Source organism: Erinaceus europaeus, chromosome 20 (assembly GCF_950295315.1).
Source record: "Erinaceus europaeus chromosome 20, mEriEur2.1, whole genome shotgun sequence".
Lineage (NCBI taxonomy): Eukaryota > Metazoa > Chordata > Mammalia > Eulipotyphla > Erinaceidae > Erinaceus > Erinaceus europaeus.
Genome location: NC_080181.1, coordinates 37,843,117 through 37,861,622, shown reverse-complemented (window position 1 = coordinate 37,861,622; position 18,506 = coordinate 37,843,117). Strand labels below are relative to the sequence as shown.

At 42.3% G+C, this 18,506-nt stretch overlaps 1 protein-coding gene across 5 annotated transcripts in view; it reads right to left on the bottom strand.

The window, feature by feature from the left end:
- The window catches only part of OCA2 (OCA2 melanosomal transmembrane protein), a 452,195-nt gene extending 433,999 nt beyond the window's left edge, over positions 1–18,196 (bottom strand). For all 5 annotated transcript variants that reach the window (XM_060179243.1, XM_007533891.2, XM_060179245.1 and 2 more), the window contains exons 1-2: positions 18,007–18,196; positions 5,509–5,763 (exon numbers count right to left, since the gene is read on the bottom strand). In XM_060179243.1, the coding sequence (XP_060035226.1) occupies positions 5,509–5,735 (227 nt within the window). In that variant the 5' untranslated portion in view covers positions 5,736–5,763; positions 18,007–18,196. The remainder of the gene's footprint in view (positions 1–5,508; positions 5,764–18,006) is intronic.
- Between the last annotated feature and the right edge of the window lie 310 nt (positions 18,197–18,506).

Genomic DNA, 18,506 nt, shown 5'->3' with positions numbered 1-18,506 from the left:
TATACAGTCTACATGAATCTCACCTAACTCAACAAGAAAAACAGACTAAAAGTGAAAGGATAGAAAACTATCATACAAGCTAATGGACCACCAAAAAAAGGGCAGGAACAGCTATTCTCATATCTGACATGATAGACCTTAAAATAAATAAAATTTTAAAAAGATAGAGAATGAGGAGTCAGGCAGTAGCACAGCGGGTTAAGCACAGGTGGTGCAGAGTGCAAGGACTGGTATAAGGATCCTAGTTCAAGCCCCTGGCTCCCCACCTGCAGGGGATTTGCTTCACAAGTGGTGAAGCAGGTCTGCAGATGTCTATCTTTCTCTCCTCCTCTCTGTCTTCCCCTCCTCTCTCCATTTCTCTCTGTCCTAACCAACAATGACAACATCAATAACAACAACAATAATAACTACAACAATAAAACAAGGGCAACAAAAGGGAATAAATAAGCAAATATTTAAAATGTTTATTAAAAATTTATTAAGTCCTTTAGATTGGCTGATCTTCTAAAGTTAAGTAATGTCCATTCCTTATCTTTTTTTTTACTCTTTATTTTATTTATTTATTTATTCCCTAAAGACACGGGAATACTCCCTTCCAGCTTGTCTGAAGCCAGCATCACCCTGATACCAAAAGCAGGCAGGGATACAACAACAAAAGAAAAGTATATGTTGTAAACAACACATGGCTCCATTTAAAGTTAAACAAAAGAGGTTTATTCATAAAAATCACTGTGAATGTGAGGGGAGAAATCTAGCTAAGAAAACAGGCAAAAGTCAAAGTCCGCAACTAAGCTAACTAAGACCACCACATGAAGAGATCAGGATCAGTCTGGAGCTACACCAACAGGAGAGTGCCATAATGAAAGTAATCCAATCAAGAGAGCAAGCTGCTGCAAGTCCTTGCTTATATAAGTCCCTGCACCCACATTCCCTTGTGAGCATGCTCTGTCTCAGGCTGAGATCACTCATATGCTAATTTACCCAAATCCTGTTTGAGTCACAACTACAAACCAATATCTCTGATGAACATAGATGCTAAAATATTGAACAAAATTGTAGAGCCAACCAGATACAGCAGTCTGTCAAAAAGATTGTTCAACATGACCAAGTGAGTTTTATTCCAGGGACACAATGTTGGTTTAATATATGTAAATCAATCAATATGATCCACCACATCAATAAAAGCAAGACCAAAAACTACACGGCTATAGCAATAGATGCAGAGAAAGCCTATGACAAAATCCAACACCCCTTTATGATCAAATCACTACAAAAAAATGGGGATAGAAAATTGTTCAGTATAATAGAGCCCATATATAGCAAACCTATAGTGAACATCATACTCAATGGTGAAAAATTAATAAGATCCCCTTCAGATCAGGTACTAGAAAAGGTTGTCCACTATCACCATTACTATTCAATATAGTATTAGAAGTTCTTGCCATAGCAATCAGGCAGGAGCAAGGAATTAAGAGATATAGATTGGAAGGGAAGAAGTCAAACTCTCACTATTTGCAGATGACATGATAGTATATAGAAAAACCTAAAGAATCCAGGAGGAAGCTCTTGGAAATCATCAGGCAATACAATAAGGTGTAGGTTACAAAATTAACATACAAAAGTCAGTAGCATTCCTCTATGTAAACACTAAGGTAGCAGAAGAAGAAATCTAGAAATCAATTGCTTTTACTAAAACACAAAAACAATAAAATATCTAGGAATAAACCTAACCAAAGTGACTTGTATGCTGAAAATTATGAGTCACTATTCAAGGTTATAGAAAAAGACACAAAGAAGTGGAAAGATAATCTATGTTCATAAATTGGAAGAACTAACATCATCAAAATGAGTATACTACCCAGGGCCATATACAAATTTAATGCAATTCCCATCAAGATTTCATCCAACTTTTCTAGGTGGATACAATAAAAGCTGCAAATATTTATCTGGAACCAGAAAAGACCTAGAATTGCCAAAACAATCTTGAGAAGAAAGTACAGAACTGGAAGCATCACACTCTCAAATCTGAAATCTGTAATCAAAACTACTTGGTACTGGAACAGACATCAGCGGACCAGTGGAATTGAGAGCCCAGAAGTAAGCCCCCACACCTATGAACATCTAATCTTGCATAAAGGCACTCAGACTATTAAATGGGGAAAGGAGAGTCTCTTCAACAAATAGTGTTGGAAATTTTGGGTTGAAACATGCAGAAGAATGAAACTGAACCACTATATTTCACCAAACACAAAAGCAAATTTCAAGTGGATCAAGGACTTGGATGTTAGGGCCAGAAACTGTTAAATACTTGGAGGAACTCTTTTCCATCTAAATTTTAAAGGCATCTTTAATGATACAAATCCAATTACAAAGAAGACTAAACCAAAAATAAACCAATGGGATTACACCAAATTAAAAGCTTCTGCACCGCAAAAGAAACCACCACCCAAACAAAAAAAACCCCTACAGAATGAGAGAAAATCTGTATATGCTATACATCAGACAAGAGGCTAATAACCAAAATATATAAAGAGCTCACCAAACTCAGCAACAAGAAAACAAATGACCCCATCCAAAAATGAGAAGAGGATATGAACAGAATATTCACCACAGAAGAGATCCAAATCCCAGGAGGTGGTGGTGCAGTGGGTCAAGTGCTAGACTCTCAAGCAGAAGATAACCAAAAACTAACAGGTATATGAAAAAATACTCCAAGTCATTGATTGTCAGAGAAATGCAAATAAAGACAACAATGAGATATCGCTTCACTCCTGTGAGAATGCCATACTTCAGTAAATAGAAGCAACCAATGCTGGAGATGTTGTAGGAACAAAGGAACCCTCCAGCACTGCTAGTGGGAATGTAAACTGATCCAACCCCTGTAGAGTGCAGTCTGGAGAACTCTCAGAAGGCTCAAAGTAGCCCTTCCTACGACCCTGCAATTTCTCCCCGTGGGATACATCAGTGCAACCAGTACCAGCTCAACACGTTTCTCTTCAGATTGTGTCCAGAAACGCCAGGTGTCAACCCTTCAGCTCCAGTACTTTGGTGAGACTGTTCCTAGCTCATAGGACTCCTCAATTCCTTATTTGTGGTGCACTTCCTAACAAAGCCACAGAACCCTGATACAGACCAGGACCTATTAGATAGAACACATGTAAACATTTATCCATAAGTTAGGGAAAAATATATAACTTAATGCTGCACAATAGTTTGCAGTGACTCAGTAAGTACAGCAAGCAAGTAGAAAGACCTAAAAAAGACATTTTTTTAAATTAAGTATCACTTAATCAAATAGTTTCTACTTAGACCAAGGTATCCCCATCAACTACTTCCTATTTCACTTCCTTCAATCACTCCAAGGCTAACCTTGTCAGACAAAGTAAAGACTACAAAATCTGGATAAGGGCAAAAGATAGGCATACTATAATAACGACTCTTTTGGTCACTAACAGGCCACCCCATAACCAGGGATATTAGTTCCAAGTTTTGTTGTTTTTTTTTTGTAATGTCCTTTCATGTTTTGGAGCCAAAGTGATATTGACCTTGTAAAATATTCTTGGGAGTGTTCTTCTCCCTTCAATTTTTTTCAAAGATTTTGAGTAAGATAGGTGTCAGGTCTTCAATGTCTTGTATATTTTATTTGTAAACCCATATATATCTAGACTTTTGGTCTTGGGGAGACTTATTATTATTAATTTGATTTTTTTTTTTTGCTATAGTAAGTTTTCTGTTCAGATTATTTACTTCCTCCTGAATGAGCCATGAGTGACTCTGAGAATGTGTCTATATCATATAATCTATCTGACTTGTTTACAGATAGATGTTTTTAATATTCTCTTGTGATTCTTTGCATTTCTGCATCATAAGTTGTAGTTTTGTTCCTCTTATTTTTATCACAGCTTTCTCTCTTTTTCTTGGTGAATCCCTTAATTTATTAATTTAGCAGAGCAGGGGTCTCACAAATGCACAATTTCACCCCTCCCAAGACAACTTTTTCTTATTAAAAAAAGAAAAGAAAGAAAATCTGAAAAGGATAAGAAACCACAGCACTGGACTTATCCCTGGTGCCACAACCCCTCATGTTATACCAGGACTTGAAGCTGGGCAAGATGCATGAAGTGCATGCACTGCCCAGTAAACTAGCTCTCTGGCCCCATGCACAGTTATTTTAACTACAACATAGTGAGAAAAATCTAAACAACCACAAGCAAAATGACCAAAGGTTTTAAGATGACATATTACAAATAAACAAACTTAAATGTCAAACAAACATATTGATATATCTGCTTTAGGAGACCAGGAGGTAGCTCACCCTATGCAAAGACCCAGGTTCAAGCCTCCAGTCACTATATGGGAACACTTGCAGCAGGAAACTTAATGAGTGGTGGAGTGGTGATGTGGTGTCTCTTCTCTCTCTGTCTCTCCTTTATTTCTCTATCCCTCTCTACCTGTGACCCTATTACTCTCGACCTAATAATTTAAAAATAAAAAGGACACTGAGTGCAGTGAAATCATACCAGTATAGCAGCACTAGTGATACCTGGCAGCAAAAAAAAGCTTTGCTGGTCAGTGAGGAAATGCAAATTAAAATGACAATAAGTTATCCTGTTACATGCTGAACATACACATATCCAGTTAAGGTCCCCCAAAACCTTATGATGGAGAGATACCTGACCCATGTTAGTGGGAGGGTAATTGATTACAGTAATAAATCTGGTAACAGTCAATAATCCCCAAATGCACATTCTTAAGGAAGCACCAATTCTATTCCTAAGAAGGGTGATATCTAGAAAACAGGCCCCCTAGAAAAGCTGTATAAGAAAGTTTGTTGTTGAATTTATTCATTTTTTTAAGTTTAAATATTGATGTGCATTTATATTCTTATATGCATTGGATACTTTTTATTTTTAATCAATTAAAAATGTTGATTTACATGATTTCTATTGTCACAGGGGTACAGTTCCACATCTCCTCAAGATAGGTGTCAGCCCATCTCATACTCCAACAAACTATAATTCTCCTCCACCACAGAGCACTGGACTCTCAGTCTCCCCTTTAAACTACCTTCTGCATCCCTCTGTCCTATCAAATGTAAGGAAAATAAAAATAATAAAGCAAAAGAAATATTTAAATAGATGCAGCACCTATTTTAATGAAAATGAGGTATCGTGTGAATGCCACTCTTATAAAACTGTGTGTGTGTGTGTGTGTGTAACTTCACCACTCTAAACCTATTTTAATGAAAATGAGGTATTGTGTGAATGCCACTCTTAAAAGATAAAAGTGTGTGTATGTGTGTGTAACTTCACCACTCTAAACTGAATTGTTTTTCCAGATTGAAAGAATCAGAGAGACACAGAGAGAAAGAATGGCACCACAGGGTCAAAGTTTCATCCAGTGCAGCAGGGGCCAGGCTCAAACCTAGGTTTCATGTAGGAAAAAGCAGATACATTAGCCAAGTGAGTTATCTTGCCATCTCATGAAATAAAACTATCTTAAACTCACCTGCGTTCAGTGAGGAACGAATCAAAATCCTGGTCCACAGTTGTCCAGCTGCTCTCCCCCACCATTTGGTTGGAGTAAGGACCCTGAGGATCTGCCATGTGGACATGCTGATGTGGCTTGTGGTCACTAGTGATGGGTTTTGCAGCACACATGGGAGCAGATGTCTGATGGAGCTCCATCACCAGTACAGGAGGAGTTAGCCCACCATCCTTATTTTCTAGATGCATCTTCTATTTCCACTTTTTTCACAAGGGTCTACCAGGAAAAAGAAAAAATGAAACCATTGGTGAAAAGTAAGCTGGTAATATTGTTTACATCATGGAAAATTCACATTACTGCATAATCTGCTAGAAAGGAATCTTATGACTTCCGGAGGTGGGGCTACAGAGCAGCAGCAGCTGTGTTTCTCTCCTCTCCTCTCCAGGGTCAGCTAGGAATACCAAAGGAGATCACCTGGGCCTGAAACAAGACAGGACTAAAACGACTTCAGGAACCCACCAAATCATAAAGAGGAGCCTAAGGAGAGATTGAGCGGCTTGGGGGATTGTATTGTTATGTGGAAAACTGAGAAATGTTATGCATGTACAAACTATTGTATTTACTGTCAAATGTAAGACATTAATCCCCCAATAAAGAAATTTAAAATAAATAAATAAATATAAAAGGGAAATCAGACCGATTAAAAGTAAATATATAAGCTAGGGATATAGCATAATGGTTACATAAATTAACTTTCAGGCCTGAGGCTCTGACGTCACAGGTTTAATCTCCAGCACTACCGTAAACCAGAGTTGATCTGGTTTAAAAATGAAACAGTAAATATATGAAATGAGTCTGTGAAAAAAAAAGAAACAGAAGGATGAATATGGGATGATCTCACTCACAGGCAGAAGCTGAAAAACAAGGTCAGAAGAGAAAACAAAAGTAAAAACTAAACTGGAGCTGGTATATTGCAAGACTCTGGGGTGGCTTGGGGAGAGATTACAGGTCCTGGAAAAGGATGGCAGAGGACCTAGTGGGGGTTGCATTGTATGTGGAAAACTGAGAAATGTTATGCATGTACAAACTATTGTATTTACTGTTGACTGTAAAACATTAATCCAGAGGGAGGGGATGGGATACGGAGTTCTGGTGGTAGGAACTGTGTGGAGTTGTACCCCTCTTATCCTATGGTTTTGTCAGTGTTTCCTTTTTGTAAATAATTTTTTTTAAATAACATTAACCCCCCAATAAAGAAATTTTAAAAATAAATAAATAAAATCTTTAAAAATAAATAAATAAATAAATAAATAAAAAGAAAGGGATCTTATAAAGCCCTTCCAGTACCTCCATCATTTTACTATCACATGGGAAACAGTGCATATTCATGTCCGAGGATGAATATTTTAGTAGGTATCATATTACGTGTAGTCTAAGTATTCAGTAACAAAACATCAGTTATATAAGCTGTGATAAAAGAAACTGGGACCATGATTGCTCATCAATTTGTTTGGCTTTGTATGTTAACTCTCTCTTCAGTCACCAGGTTCCAGATGCCATCAGGATGCCGGCCAGGCTTCCCTGGACTGAAGACCCCACCAATATGTCCTGGAGCTCAGCTTCCCCAGAGACCCACCCTACTAGGGAAAGAGAGAGTCAGACTGGGAGCATGAACTGACCAGTCAACGCCCATGTTCAGCGGAGAAGCAATTACAGAAGCCAGACCTTCCACCTTCTGCAACCCACAACGACCCTGGGTCCATGCTCCCAGAGGGATAGAGAATGGGAAAGCTATCAGGGGAGGGGGTGGGATATGGAGATTGGGTGGTGGGAATTGTGTGGAGTTGGACCCCTCCTACCCTATGGATTTGTCATTTATCCTTTCTTAAATAAAAAATAAAAAAAAAGTGGGACCAAGTGATTGTATCAGAAACAATCCATTTCCCTCCTATCACCACAAAAACAAAGTCACAACAAAAGAAAAAGGAAAAACCTACATACCAGCAAAAGTAAGGAAATAAAGTAATCATGGTAAGAGGTAGGAAAAAAAGAAAAGCATCAAGGTGATGACACAAAGACATGTACTCTCCCAAGAGATAAAGGTTCCTGAACGAAAAGAAAAAGAAAAGCCACAAGCAGGAAGAGATATTAAGGGATGAAACTTAAATATGATATGCACTGGGTCCCCAAACTATCATACTTTAAGCCTTCCTCTGCATCCCCCCTCTATGTCCCTGGATATATCCAAGCAGGTTATACCCCAATTCTATTATAATCCTGTGCCTACAACTTTACAACAATGAGAAATGTAGAATTAAAAGCTGTAAATTTGGGAGTCGGGCAGTAGCGCAGTGGGTTAAGCGCAGGTGGCGCAAAGCGCAAGGACTGGGTTCCGGCGTAAGGATCCGGGTTCGAGCCCCTGGTTCCCCACCTGCAGGGGAGTCGCTTCACAGGCGGTGAAGCAGGTCTGCAGGTGTCTTTCTCTCCCCATCTCTGTCTTCCCCTCCTCTCTCCATTTCTCTCTGTCCTATCCAATAACAACCACATCAATAACAACAACAATAATAATCACAACAACAATAAAAAAAAGACAACAAGGGCAACAAAAGGGAAAATAAATAAATAAAATTAAAAAATATATAAACTAAATAAATAAATAAATAAAAGCTGTAAAATTGATGAGTCACTGAGGTATCTGCCAAATGTCACTGTAACTTACGGGGAGCAACCTTATCATATTGGAATTTAATTTCCATAGTAATAGACCTTGGGGGCTAATTCTGGGAAGAGTGCTTTCTCAAAATCTCACATCTTATTAGACTGTTCCCTATGAGCCCCTGGATATGAACAGATCTGTCTTTACCTGAACTAATTTTCTAGCTGCATATTAGACCTGAAGGGGCCAGGCAGTGGCACACCCAATTAAATGCACATTTTAATCCTGAGCTTCTCATTCACAGAAACTTAGTGGCAGTTGAACACTCACAATCAGCTTCATACACAGACACCCCCCAGTTCAGATCTTCAAGAAATATCAAACATAATGAGAAGACAGAATAAATTCCTCACACTGTTGGACCAACACAACATTTGGAAGAAAGCCCCAAACTCAACAGAATTATGTAAACATTCTAGAGTGAATATCAAAACTATGAATTTAAAAGTGTTCACCAAAATAAGAAATTCAATGAAAGAAAACTTTTAGCCCCCCCCCCCAAAAAAATGGTGTGGTGTTCTTGAAGTCAGAGCTTCACACACAGCAGCATGTGTGCTCTTTTCTTGGTGACTTATATTACAGCCACATAAAATTATTGTTAGCTTTATTGAGATATAGTTAACACACTATTCTTGCCATTCTTTTATAGAAAGGTGCCTTTGACTTCAACAACTTTGAGAACATTCAAAGCAGTTTTTATATATTGAATATTATCCCCTTAGCTGAGATGTGGTTAGCAAATATATTTTCTTCCATTTAGTATGTTTTCATCTAATTTCAACAATTTTTTTCATCATTGTGCAGAAACTTTTTAGTTAGATGTAATACTCTTTGTTAATTTTTTACTTTTCTGATGTAAGTCAAGTAAGTCAAAAACATAGTAGACTGATGTCAATGAGCCTGAAGCCTCCTCATTCTTCTGTTTCTTTTATGGTTTCAAAGTTTCACATTAAAGCCTTTTGTGAGTCTCAATTGACCATAAAATTTTTAGTATGGGGGGGAGGTTTTGCACACGGTTAAGCACACATAGTAGTAAGAGCAAGGACCCACACAAGGATCTGTGCTTGAGTTCCCACTCCTCACCTGTGGTGGGAGGGGGAGATGCCTCACAAGTGATGAAGCATGTCTGAAGGTGTCTATCTCTTTCTCCCTCTCTTTCTCTCCCTCCTTTCTCAATTTCCCTCTATTCTAGCCAATAAAATGGAAAATTTGTTTCACCAGGAGCAGTGGATTCGTAGTGCTGGCACTGAGCACTGTAGGGAAAAAAAAATAGTACCATTTGTTCTCTCTCTCTCTCTCTCTCTCTCTCACTCTTTGTCAAAAAGGGAAAAAAAATGCCACTGGGGATGGTCAACTCATGCAGATACTGAGCCCCAGTGAAAACCCTAAAATCAAAAATTTTCTTTGGTTCCTCTTCTGTTTAGAGAACTTCCTTTAGCTATTCATCTAGGGTACTCAACCTAGAGCACTGAAGCCTAGGAAGAACCAAAAATAATAAATAAATAAATAAATAAATAAATAAATAAATAAATAAATAAAATTTAACCCTGAAAAGTTAACCATTGATTCAATGTGTATAACATTCTTAAAAGGCAATATAAAAAGGGAAGGGGTGGAGGCTGGGTGGGGGCCAAGCAGTGGCATACCAGGTTAAGTGCACATAGCATGAAGCACAAGGACATGCATAAGGACCCTGGTTCAAGCCCCCAACTCCCCACCTGCAGAGGGGGTCACTTCACAAGTGGTAAAGCAGGTCTGCAGGTGTCTATCATTCTCTCTCCCTAGCTCCCTCTCCTCAGCTCTCTCAATTTCACTCTGTCCTATCCAATAAAATGGAAAAAATGGCTACCAGGAGCAGTGAATTTGTAGTGCCTGCACTGAGTCCCAGTGATAATCCTGGAGGGAAAAAGAAAAAGTAAAAAGGAAGGGGTATAACTATGAGACAATATTAGGGTCTGTGCAGTAATGGACATGCTCTGTCTCTAAAATGGTCCAGTGGTCATAGGGTACTTAGACCTGTCATCATTGGCCAAAAAGAGAAGAACAAATAATTTGTGGTCTCATTTACAGATGGCACTTAAAAACAAGGACAGAAAGGTAAAATGCTAAACAAAAATTGTCTGAGTGTGGCTTATAACACCAAAATAAAGGACTCTTGGGATGGAGGGAAATGGAGGGGGCTAGGCATCATGTTGGAGTCCTGGTGCAGGATAAATGAAATGGACCTAAGTTGGTGGTGAGTGTTCTTCAGACACTTGTCACAGAGAGATGACAAATTGTAACCGTATTTCAACAACTCTTCTGTAAACCAATGACCCCTCCAATGAAATGATGAACTGACTGACCATCCAAAAAAAAAAAGATGTCACCATTGAAGAAAACCTGGTAATGGATGCAGAGCCTCACTCAGTTACTTCTTACAACTGTATGTGAGTCTCTGATTGCCTCAAAACATTTCTCTCCCATATTTTCCCAGAGTTCTCCACCCACAGCCCAATTTCTGTCCTATCCTTAAAAGCTAGCTTCTGAAGATTGCAGTATTAAAAAAAAATTATTGGGGGAAATTAAATAATTAAATAATTACAGTAAATACAGTTTACAGTTGTTGATACATGTGTAAAATTTCTGTTTTCTGCAAAACACTCTAATCTCCTACTTATGTCATCCTGCGCCAGAACGTAAAAGAACCCCCTCTTCCGAGTTATTTGCATTCATGCAGTACACCAAATTCTGTCCAAGTTCTTCTTTTTAATTTTTAAATTTTTTTTAAATATTTATTTATTAGCTTTTGTTGCCCTTGTTTTATTGTTGTAGTTATTGTTGTTATCGATGTCATCGTTATTGGAGAGGACAGAGAGAAATTGAGAGAGGAGGGGAAGACAGAGGGGGGAGAGAAAGACAGACATCTGCAGACCTGCTTCAGTGCTAATGAAGTGACTCCCCTGCAGTTGGGGAACTGGGGGCTTGTGCTGGGCTAGCGTGAGGATGTAAGGCCCGAAAGGCTTGAACCGAGATCCCTACGCTAGTCCTTGCACTGTGTGCCACCTGCTCTTTAATCCGCTACACTACCGTCAGATTCCCCCTCTGTCTAAGTTCTATATCATGTTTCCCATTTCTGTTCAACTTCCATCCACATTTATCCTTTGTTTTCTGGTTTATCTCATAAAATGTAGAGAATGCAGTATTTACCTCTCTTGAACCCAAATCAATTAAGTCCATGTCCCCCCAACTCAATGGGAAGCAATCTTGTTAGTCACCAAAAACTCCAGGCTTGGCTCTTTTCTGAAGCTTCCTCTGTTCTGGTGGCAGGGCTCCCTAGAACTGTGGCTCATCCTCACTCTCCTTTAAGGCTCTTTCCTCTCTCCCTCTAGGTCCACCTTAGGTCCTCCCTTCGTAAGCACATCAGTCTCAAGACATTAAACCAAGGAATCATCTAGCTGCTGACCAATATGGCTCAAGTTCCAACTCACATTCAAGCCTACTCTGAACTCCAGTTAAGCAAATACCCCCCCACCCCTCCATGCCGCCATCTTGTGCTGACCAATTCCTGGTCACAAAGGTTCTAAGCACCCAGAGATCCCACTATCTCTGACTTTCCTTGTCTAGTTCTTTCAAACATACCCTAAATACTTCTGCTTATCCTCATTCATGTAGGTTATTAAATAGCTCAGTTTAGGGACAATTCAACCTATCACCACACTCCGGGACCAACTCGAAGACCTGAGTCTCACAGCCTGACTCCTGGGGTATCTCCAACACCCCAGGTTAGGGCCCATCCTTTAAGAATATCCCCAGTACATGTTTTCTGGGACCACTACTCAGTACCCCAGCCTGTGGGTACACTTCCTTATGCCCACTGGCTTTGCCCAGCCAGCTCCACAGAGGAGGACTTGCCCTGCCTAGAGGCTGAGCCAAAGCTGGGACAAAGGACTCCAGTAGCAGATGTATCCACAGTCTGGTGGAGAAGCGCATCTGGGACAGCACTGGGAGTCAGGCTGACCAGAGACTAAGGGACTGTGCACAGAGTGGGGGCACCAAGCAGCCTCCATAGCCTGCCTAGACTTATGGGGATTCTGCCTCTATACCCTTCTCCAGCCCATGTTGACCTCTATAGGCCTGATCTGGGCATGATCTGACATAAAAGAAAAGGCACCCCTGCCCCCGATGCTAGGTATAGCAGGTGGCACACTCAGTAGAGTATACGTGTTATCAGGTTCAAGGACCCTATAGTTGGAACTTTAGCAGTGGTGGAGTATGCTGCAGTATTTCTCTTTTTCTCTCTCTGGGTCTCTCCTCCCCACCACTGCCTATCTCTCATCCTTTTTTTTTTCTTTACTTATTTTTTAATTTTTATTTATAAAATGGAAATATTGACAAGACCATAGGATAAGAGGGGTGCAATTCCACACAATTCCCACCACCAGAACTCCATATCCCATCCCCTCCCTTGATAGCTTTCCTATTCTTTATCTCTCTGGGAGTATGGACCCAGGATCATTATGAGGTTCAGAAGGTGGAAGGTCTGGCTTCTGCAATTGCTTCCCCGCTGAACGTGGGTGTTGGCAGGTCGATCCATACTCCCAGCCTATCTCTCTCTTTCCCTAGTGGGGCAGGGGGCTGGGGAGGCAGGGCTCCAGGACACATTGGTAGGGTCATCTGACCAAGGAAATCAGGTTGGCATCATGATAGCATCTGGAACCTGGTGGCTGAAAAAGAGTGAACATATAAGCAGAACAAATATAATCATGAACCTAAAGGCAAGAATATTTTTAATGAAGATTTGGGGTCTCTGTTTTGGAAAAAGTTAGTAGGTCTATTTTAGGTATATTCCAAGAGGCCTATGACTTTACTAGATTTTGCCTGAGCCTGACATCTGATATTCAAGTGGACTGAAGTTATTGTCTAGGGAGATGGTGCAATAGTTGGAAAAAGGACTAGAAAGCTGGATCAGGGAAGAGAGTAGATTACCAAATATGGGGAAAGTATATAAATATTGTTAATTGTAAGCCCCATCAATTTGACGTAGGGCCCACATTCAGCACAAGAGCCTATGTAACCTCTGCATCCCTGTAGGTCTGAGCTTGCATTCTATGGTCAATGAGGATCAACAATGGTAGGGACTGTTCCATTCTCTGAAGGGAAGTTGGATAGCATACTCTACCTACCACCCAAGGAAGGTGGGGTCCTGAAATTAGTGTGGCCTGGAGTGTTCCTAGCCATGACCACAGAATTCGACTTAATTTGTTTGTTTGTTTGCTTTTGCCTCCAGGGCTATCACTAGGGCTCAGTGCCAGCACTATGAATCCACTGCTCCTGGTGGTCATTTTTTTCCCATTCTTTTGGATAGGAGAGAAAGAAGTTGAGAGAGAGGTGGGAGATAGAAAGAGAAAAAAAGATAAGACACCTGCAGACTTGCTTCACCACTTGTAAAGTGTCCTCACACTCTGCAGGTGGGGAGCCAGGAGCTAGAACTCAGATCCTTGCACCAGTCCTTGCACTTAGTCCTATGTGTGCTTAACCGGGTGTGCCACCACCCAGCCTCCTATCTCTCATCCATTATCTAGGAGAAAGAAAGGGGGGGAATGGCTGCCAGGAGTTGGGGAGTCATGGAGACATGCAGTGCCAGTGATTACTTTTGCAGAAAAAAAGTGAAGAAAGAAAGAAAGGAAAAAGAAGAGAAAGGGAGAAAAGGAGGGGGAAAGGAAGAAAGAAAGAAAGAAATGAAGGAAGAAAGAAAAAAGGAGATGCCACTAAACATTCCAGTCAACTTCAGGCACTCCTAGGCCTCCCTGATTTTCCTGAGTTGCTGTGGACACATTGGGTTTCCGACATTTATGGAGCAGAGCCCAGGTCAGGCATAAGTTAGCAAAAGAGTTGGGGGAACCTGTCCTTCCAGCCCCTGATCCGCAGCAGCCTTGGCATAACAGCCTGTCTTATGCTTGCTGCCTGGTGGTCCGAGAACTCTGTGCCTTGCACGGACCGGCAAGCCAGCTAAACGGATTGGATTCCTGGATGCTATGGTTTTACCATAGTCCTTAAAGGAGCAGCCACAGTCCATGCATCATGTGGAAAAGAACTTTAAACATTTTATGAACGCTTCAAGTTCTCTAATCATCTGACACGGTACAATAAGGAAAAGAATGAAAGAAGTGTGCTGGCTGCTATGAAAACTGTGTTACTGGAAAGAAATCCTTTCAGAGCCAAACCTCTCTGCTCATGGACAGTGTTTAAAGTCCTGAAAAATGTCATCCACTGTTCCTCTCCATCTGAAGTCCCAAATCTTCTCTCCAGTTGCAGAAAGGCCAAAGTGGGGGGGACATGTAGTTGTGTCTCCAAGGCCTTGGCTATGTCTGCAGGGTGTGGCCAATCTCTAGGGACACAGCGGGGTATGTGGGCGTGGTTATGTTTGGGGGCGTGGTCATAATATGCACCTTTGTTGAAGCTCAGTGAAAGGGCTTGTTGCTGCCCCTGGGGCCTGGAGATCCAAGGAACCCAGAGCCCTCCTCAACCCACCTCCATGAAGGGCAGCGCGACGGGGCTGTGCCGCCACTCCACTCCAGGTCAGGCTGCACTCCTGAATTCTGGCCATAGATACGTCCAGATGGATTTTGCAACATGTGAACTTGGTTAAACACTCCTAGAACAGAACTAACCAGAGAACATATCTGCATAGTATACCTGCTTTGTCCTGCGCATGACCCAGGTTTGAGAATATTTTCCTCTCTGTATCTCTTTCTATCTGGAAAGAGTCGATCCTCGGACGTGAAGTTCAAGCAACAAAACAAACAAAAAAAACTCTGTGCCAAGAGCTTTGTCATGTCAAAAAAAACACATGCTGATAGTAGCACACTTGGTTAAATGCACATATGACAGTGCACAAGGGTTCACGGCCCTGGTCCCCGCCTCCAGGGGGAAAGTCTGCTATCCCTTTTTGTTCTCAGTTTAAAGATAAGTCTCCGACTATGGGTCAGCTATGGGGCAATTCCCCTTCCCCCTTCCACCCCACACCCCCAAGGTACCCCCAAGCCCCCAAACGCAGAACAGTCAGTCAGTTTCTGCTTCCTCAACTTCAGAGAGTCCTTCTTATTCCTGTAACCCCCTGCAGCTGGTTTTCCCCTTTCTGGAAACTGTTCTTTGCTCCTCCAAGGCAGAGCCCTACACAGGAGCAGAGTACTGAGTGTGCCTCCTCAGAGCAGCCAGACAAGCCTACTGGCTGAGACTGAACCTGGCAGGTTCTCCAACAGGTGGGGGGTGTTAAGAAGGAGAGGTGACTCAGGAAAATGATTGGGAACTGGTGAAATCCTCTATCAAAACTCCATGGACCTACCCTATGACCTGCAATTCCTCTCCTGGGGATATATCCTAAGGAACCAAACACAACCATCCAAAAAGATTTGTGTACACCTATTTTCATAGCAGCACAATTTGTAATAGCCAAAACCTGGAATCAACCCGTGTCCAACAACAGATGAGTAGCTGAGAGAAAGTTGTGGCATATAAACACAACGGAATATTGCTCAGCTATTAAAAATGATGAATTCATCTTCTTTATCTCACCGTGGATGGAGCCTGAAGGAATCATGTTAAGTGAAATAAGCCAAAATGAGAAGGATAAATAGAATATCATCTTACTCATGGATAGAAGCTGAGAAATAAGAACAGATGGGAAAACACAAAGCAGAATTTGGACTGGGATTGATGTACTGCACCAAAGTAAAGGACTACCTAGGTAGGGGGATAGAGTGTTAAAGTATTTTGCAGAAAACTGAGTAATTGTACACATGTTCCAACAACTGTATTTACTGCTGACTGTAAACCATTATTCATTCCCCACCTCAAAAAAAATGGGGGGCGGTGGTAGCGCAGCAGGTTAAGCGCACATGGTGCAAAGCACAAAGACCTGTGGCTAAGGATCCCGGTTCGAGACACCTGCAGAGGGGTCACTTTACAAGCGGTGAAGCAGGTCTGCAGGTGTCTGTCTTTCTCTTCCCCCTCTCTGTCTTCCTCTCCTCTCTATTTCTCTCTGTCCTATCCAACAACAATGACAACAACAACAACAATAATAACAAGGGCAACAAAAGGGAAAAAATGCCCTCCAGGAGCAGTGGATTCGTAGTGCAGGCACTGAGCCCCAGCAATAACCCTGGAGGCTAAAATAAATAAATAAATAAATAAACAAATACATTTTAAAAATTTAAAAATGGATCTCCAATGAGATTATTAAAAAAAAACAACAACAATAATAACAAGGGCAACAAAAGGGAAAAAATGCCCTCCAGGAGCAGTGGATTCATAGTGCAGGCACTGAGTCCCAGCAATAATCCTGGAGGCTAAAATAAATAAATAAATAAATACATTTTAAAAATGTAAAGATGGATCTCCAATGAGATTATAAAAAAAAAAAAAAAACTCTCCAGAAACCCCAGCAAGAGAGATTTTTACAGACTGATGGAAGGGCATGTCCCAAACTCCCCTTAGAGGTCCACACCAGCTACTTTGACTTCCCAGGGTGTCTCAAAGGTCACTCCTGGCCCTTCCTCTAAGGCCCCAGCACTGGTCCAACCATCCACCCAGGTGCACATACCACAAGCCAGGAGCCCCTCAGAGGACCACCCACTCACCTGTGAATTGTCCCCCAGCAGCCAATGCAGCCACCTCTCCAAGACCAATGGTTTTCCTCAACCCTCCCCCACCCAGCCACAGCAATCTTTTTAGACAGTTTTTGTTTGTTTTATTTTAATAAGAATTACAGAAAGAGACAGAGAGACCAAAACACTGCTCAGTTCATGCTTACCGTGGTGTTGGGGAGTGAACCTGAGATGTTGGAGCCTCAGGCATTAGAGTCTTTTTGCATAACTATTATGCTATCTTTCCCAGTCCCCACAGGGATCTTTCTTAACTGCATACCTGACCTCTAGTCAGGCCTCTTCCAGGCAGTCTCCGGCTGGCAGCCTAGGCCTCCCTAGAGCTCCATAATGCTGATGTCCTCAGACTCTAGCCAGCTCCAGGGGGCTGTGTTCTTCTCAAGGAACACAAACACTGCTCAACATTTGCTTTCCGCGTGCAAATAAAATTTTGGGATCTCAAGTCATAACACACACACACACCGCTGACACCTGATGTGAACTGGACTCGAGTGACTGCTAATTCAATCTGTGTAACTCTTTCTCCTGATCCAGGGCTCTCTTGGTTTTCAGATCTCATCCCCACTAGCAAGTGGGTGGGAGCCTGGACATCGGTGTTGGCAGATGTACCCAGGGACCCGGGTTCCTTAGACCTGACAGACCCTGCCTCCAGGGTCTGAACCCCATACTCCGTGCCTCCCACCATCCAGTCCAACACACGCACCCCAGGAAGCAAACCTCGTGGGCGGCATTCCCCCAGGTACTTTAAGTTACAATCAACTGTCCTGTGCTGCCCGCAACTACTAACAGCCGTCACAGTCCCTTAACCCGATGCTGTGTAGCATCACCCAGGAGTTTACCAGCGGGGGGGGGGGGGGGGGCGGGAGGGGAGCGTATGGGGTATAGTCTCGCGCCCCTGTACAGGGACAGAGGGGAGACATTAAAATCCAAGTATCCTGCTGCGGGAAGGGAAGGGGAGGGGAGGGGAGGGGAGGGGAGGGGAGGGCAGGGCAGGGCAGGGCAGGGCAGGGCTGACAGATTTTAAAGTCTCCCCCAAGCTCATTCCACCCGCACAAACTCTTGACCAGCGCTCAAGTGCGTCCCACAGCTCCAGCCTGCAAACTTCCAAACAGCTCCTCCGCAGGGTCCCCAGCGCCTGAGTGAGAGAACCCCGAGCACTCACACATTCCCCCTCACACACCACCGCTTCTACCTCAACTGCATAGAAAGCCCTAGGGTTGTACCTCAGTGTAGATCTTTCTCCAGGAGTCAAGTTCAAAGTCAAAAACTAGTAGTTCAGCACGGTGAATGGAGCACAGTCCCCAGAGAAAAACTTGGCTCTCTGGGGACGAAAGGGGTGTCACGGGGGTGGGGCCGCCCTTCCTGGGGCTCCAGCCTGGCCACGCCCACGGACGTCACGGCCCTCAGCGCGCCCTGGGTTCCTGCCAGACTAGGAGGAGGGGTTCTCTCACCCCTAGTACCTCCCAAGAGTCTTGGGATGGGGGGGAGCCAGGCCCATGTCTGAGAGCCAGACACTTCCCTGCCTTTTTCAGCACCATCTCAGAGAAGGAGCAATTACTTGTAATAGGTCTTTCCCCACTTAAGTACTCTGCAATTTTAAAAGATGATATTGTGTCCTTTGGGACGAAAAGAATGGAACTGGAGGTGTAAGGAGGTGA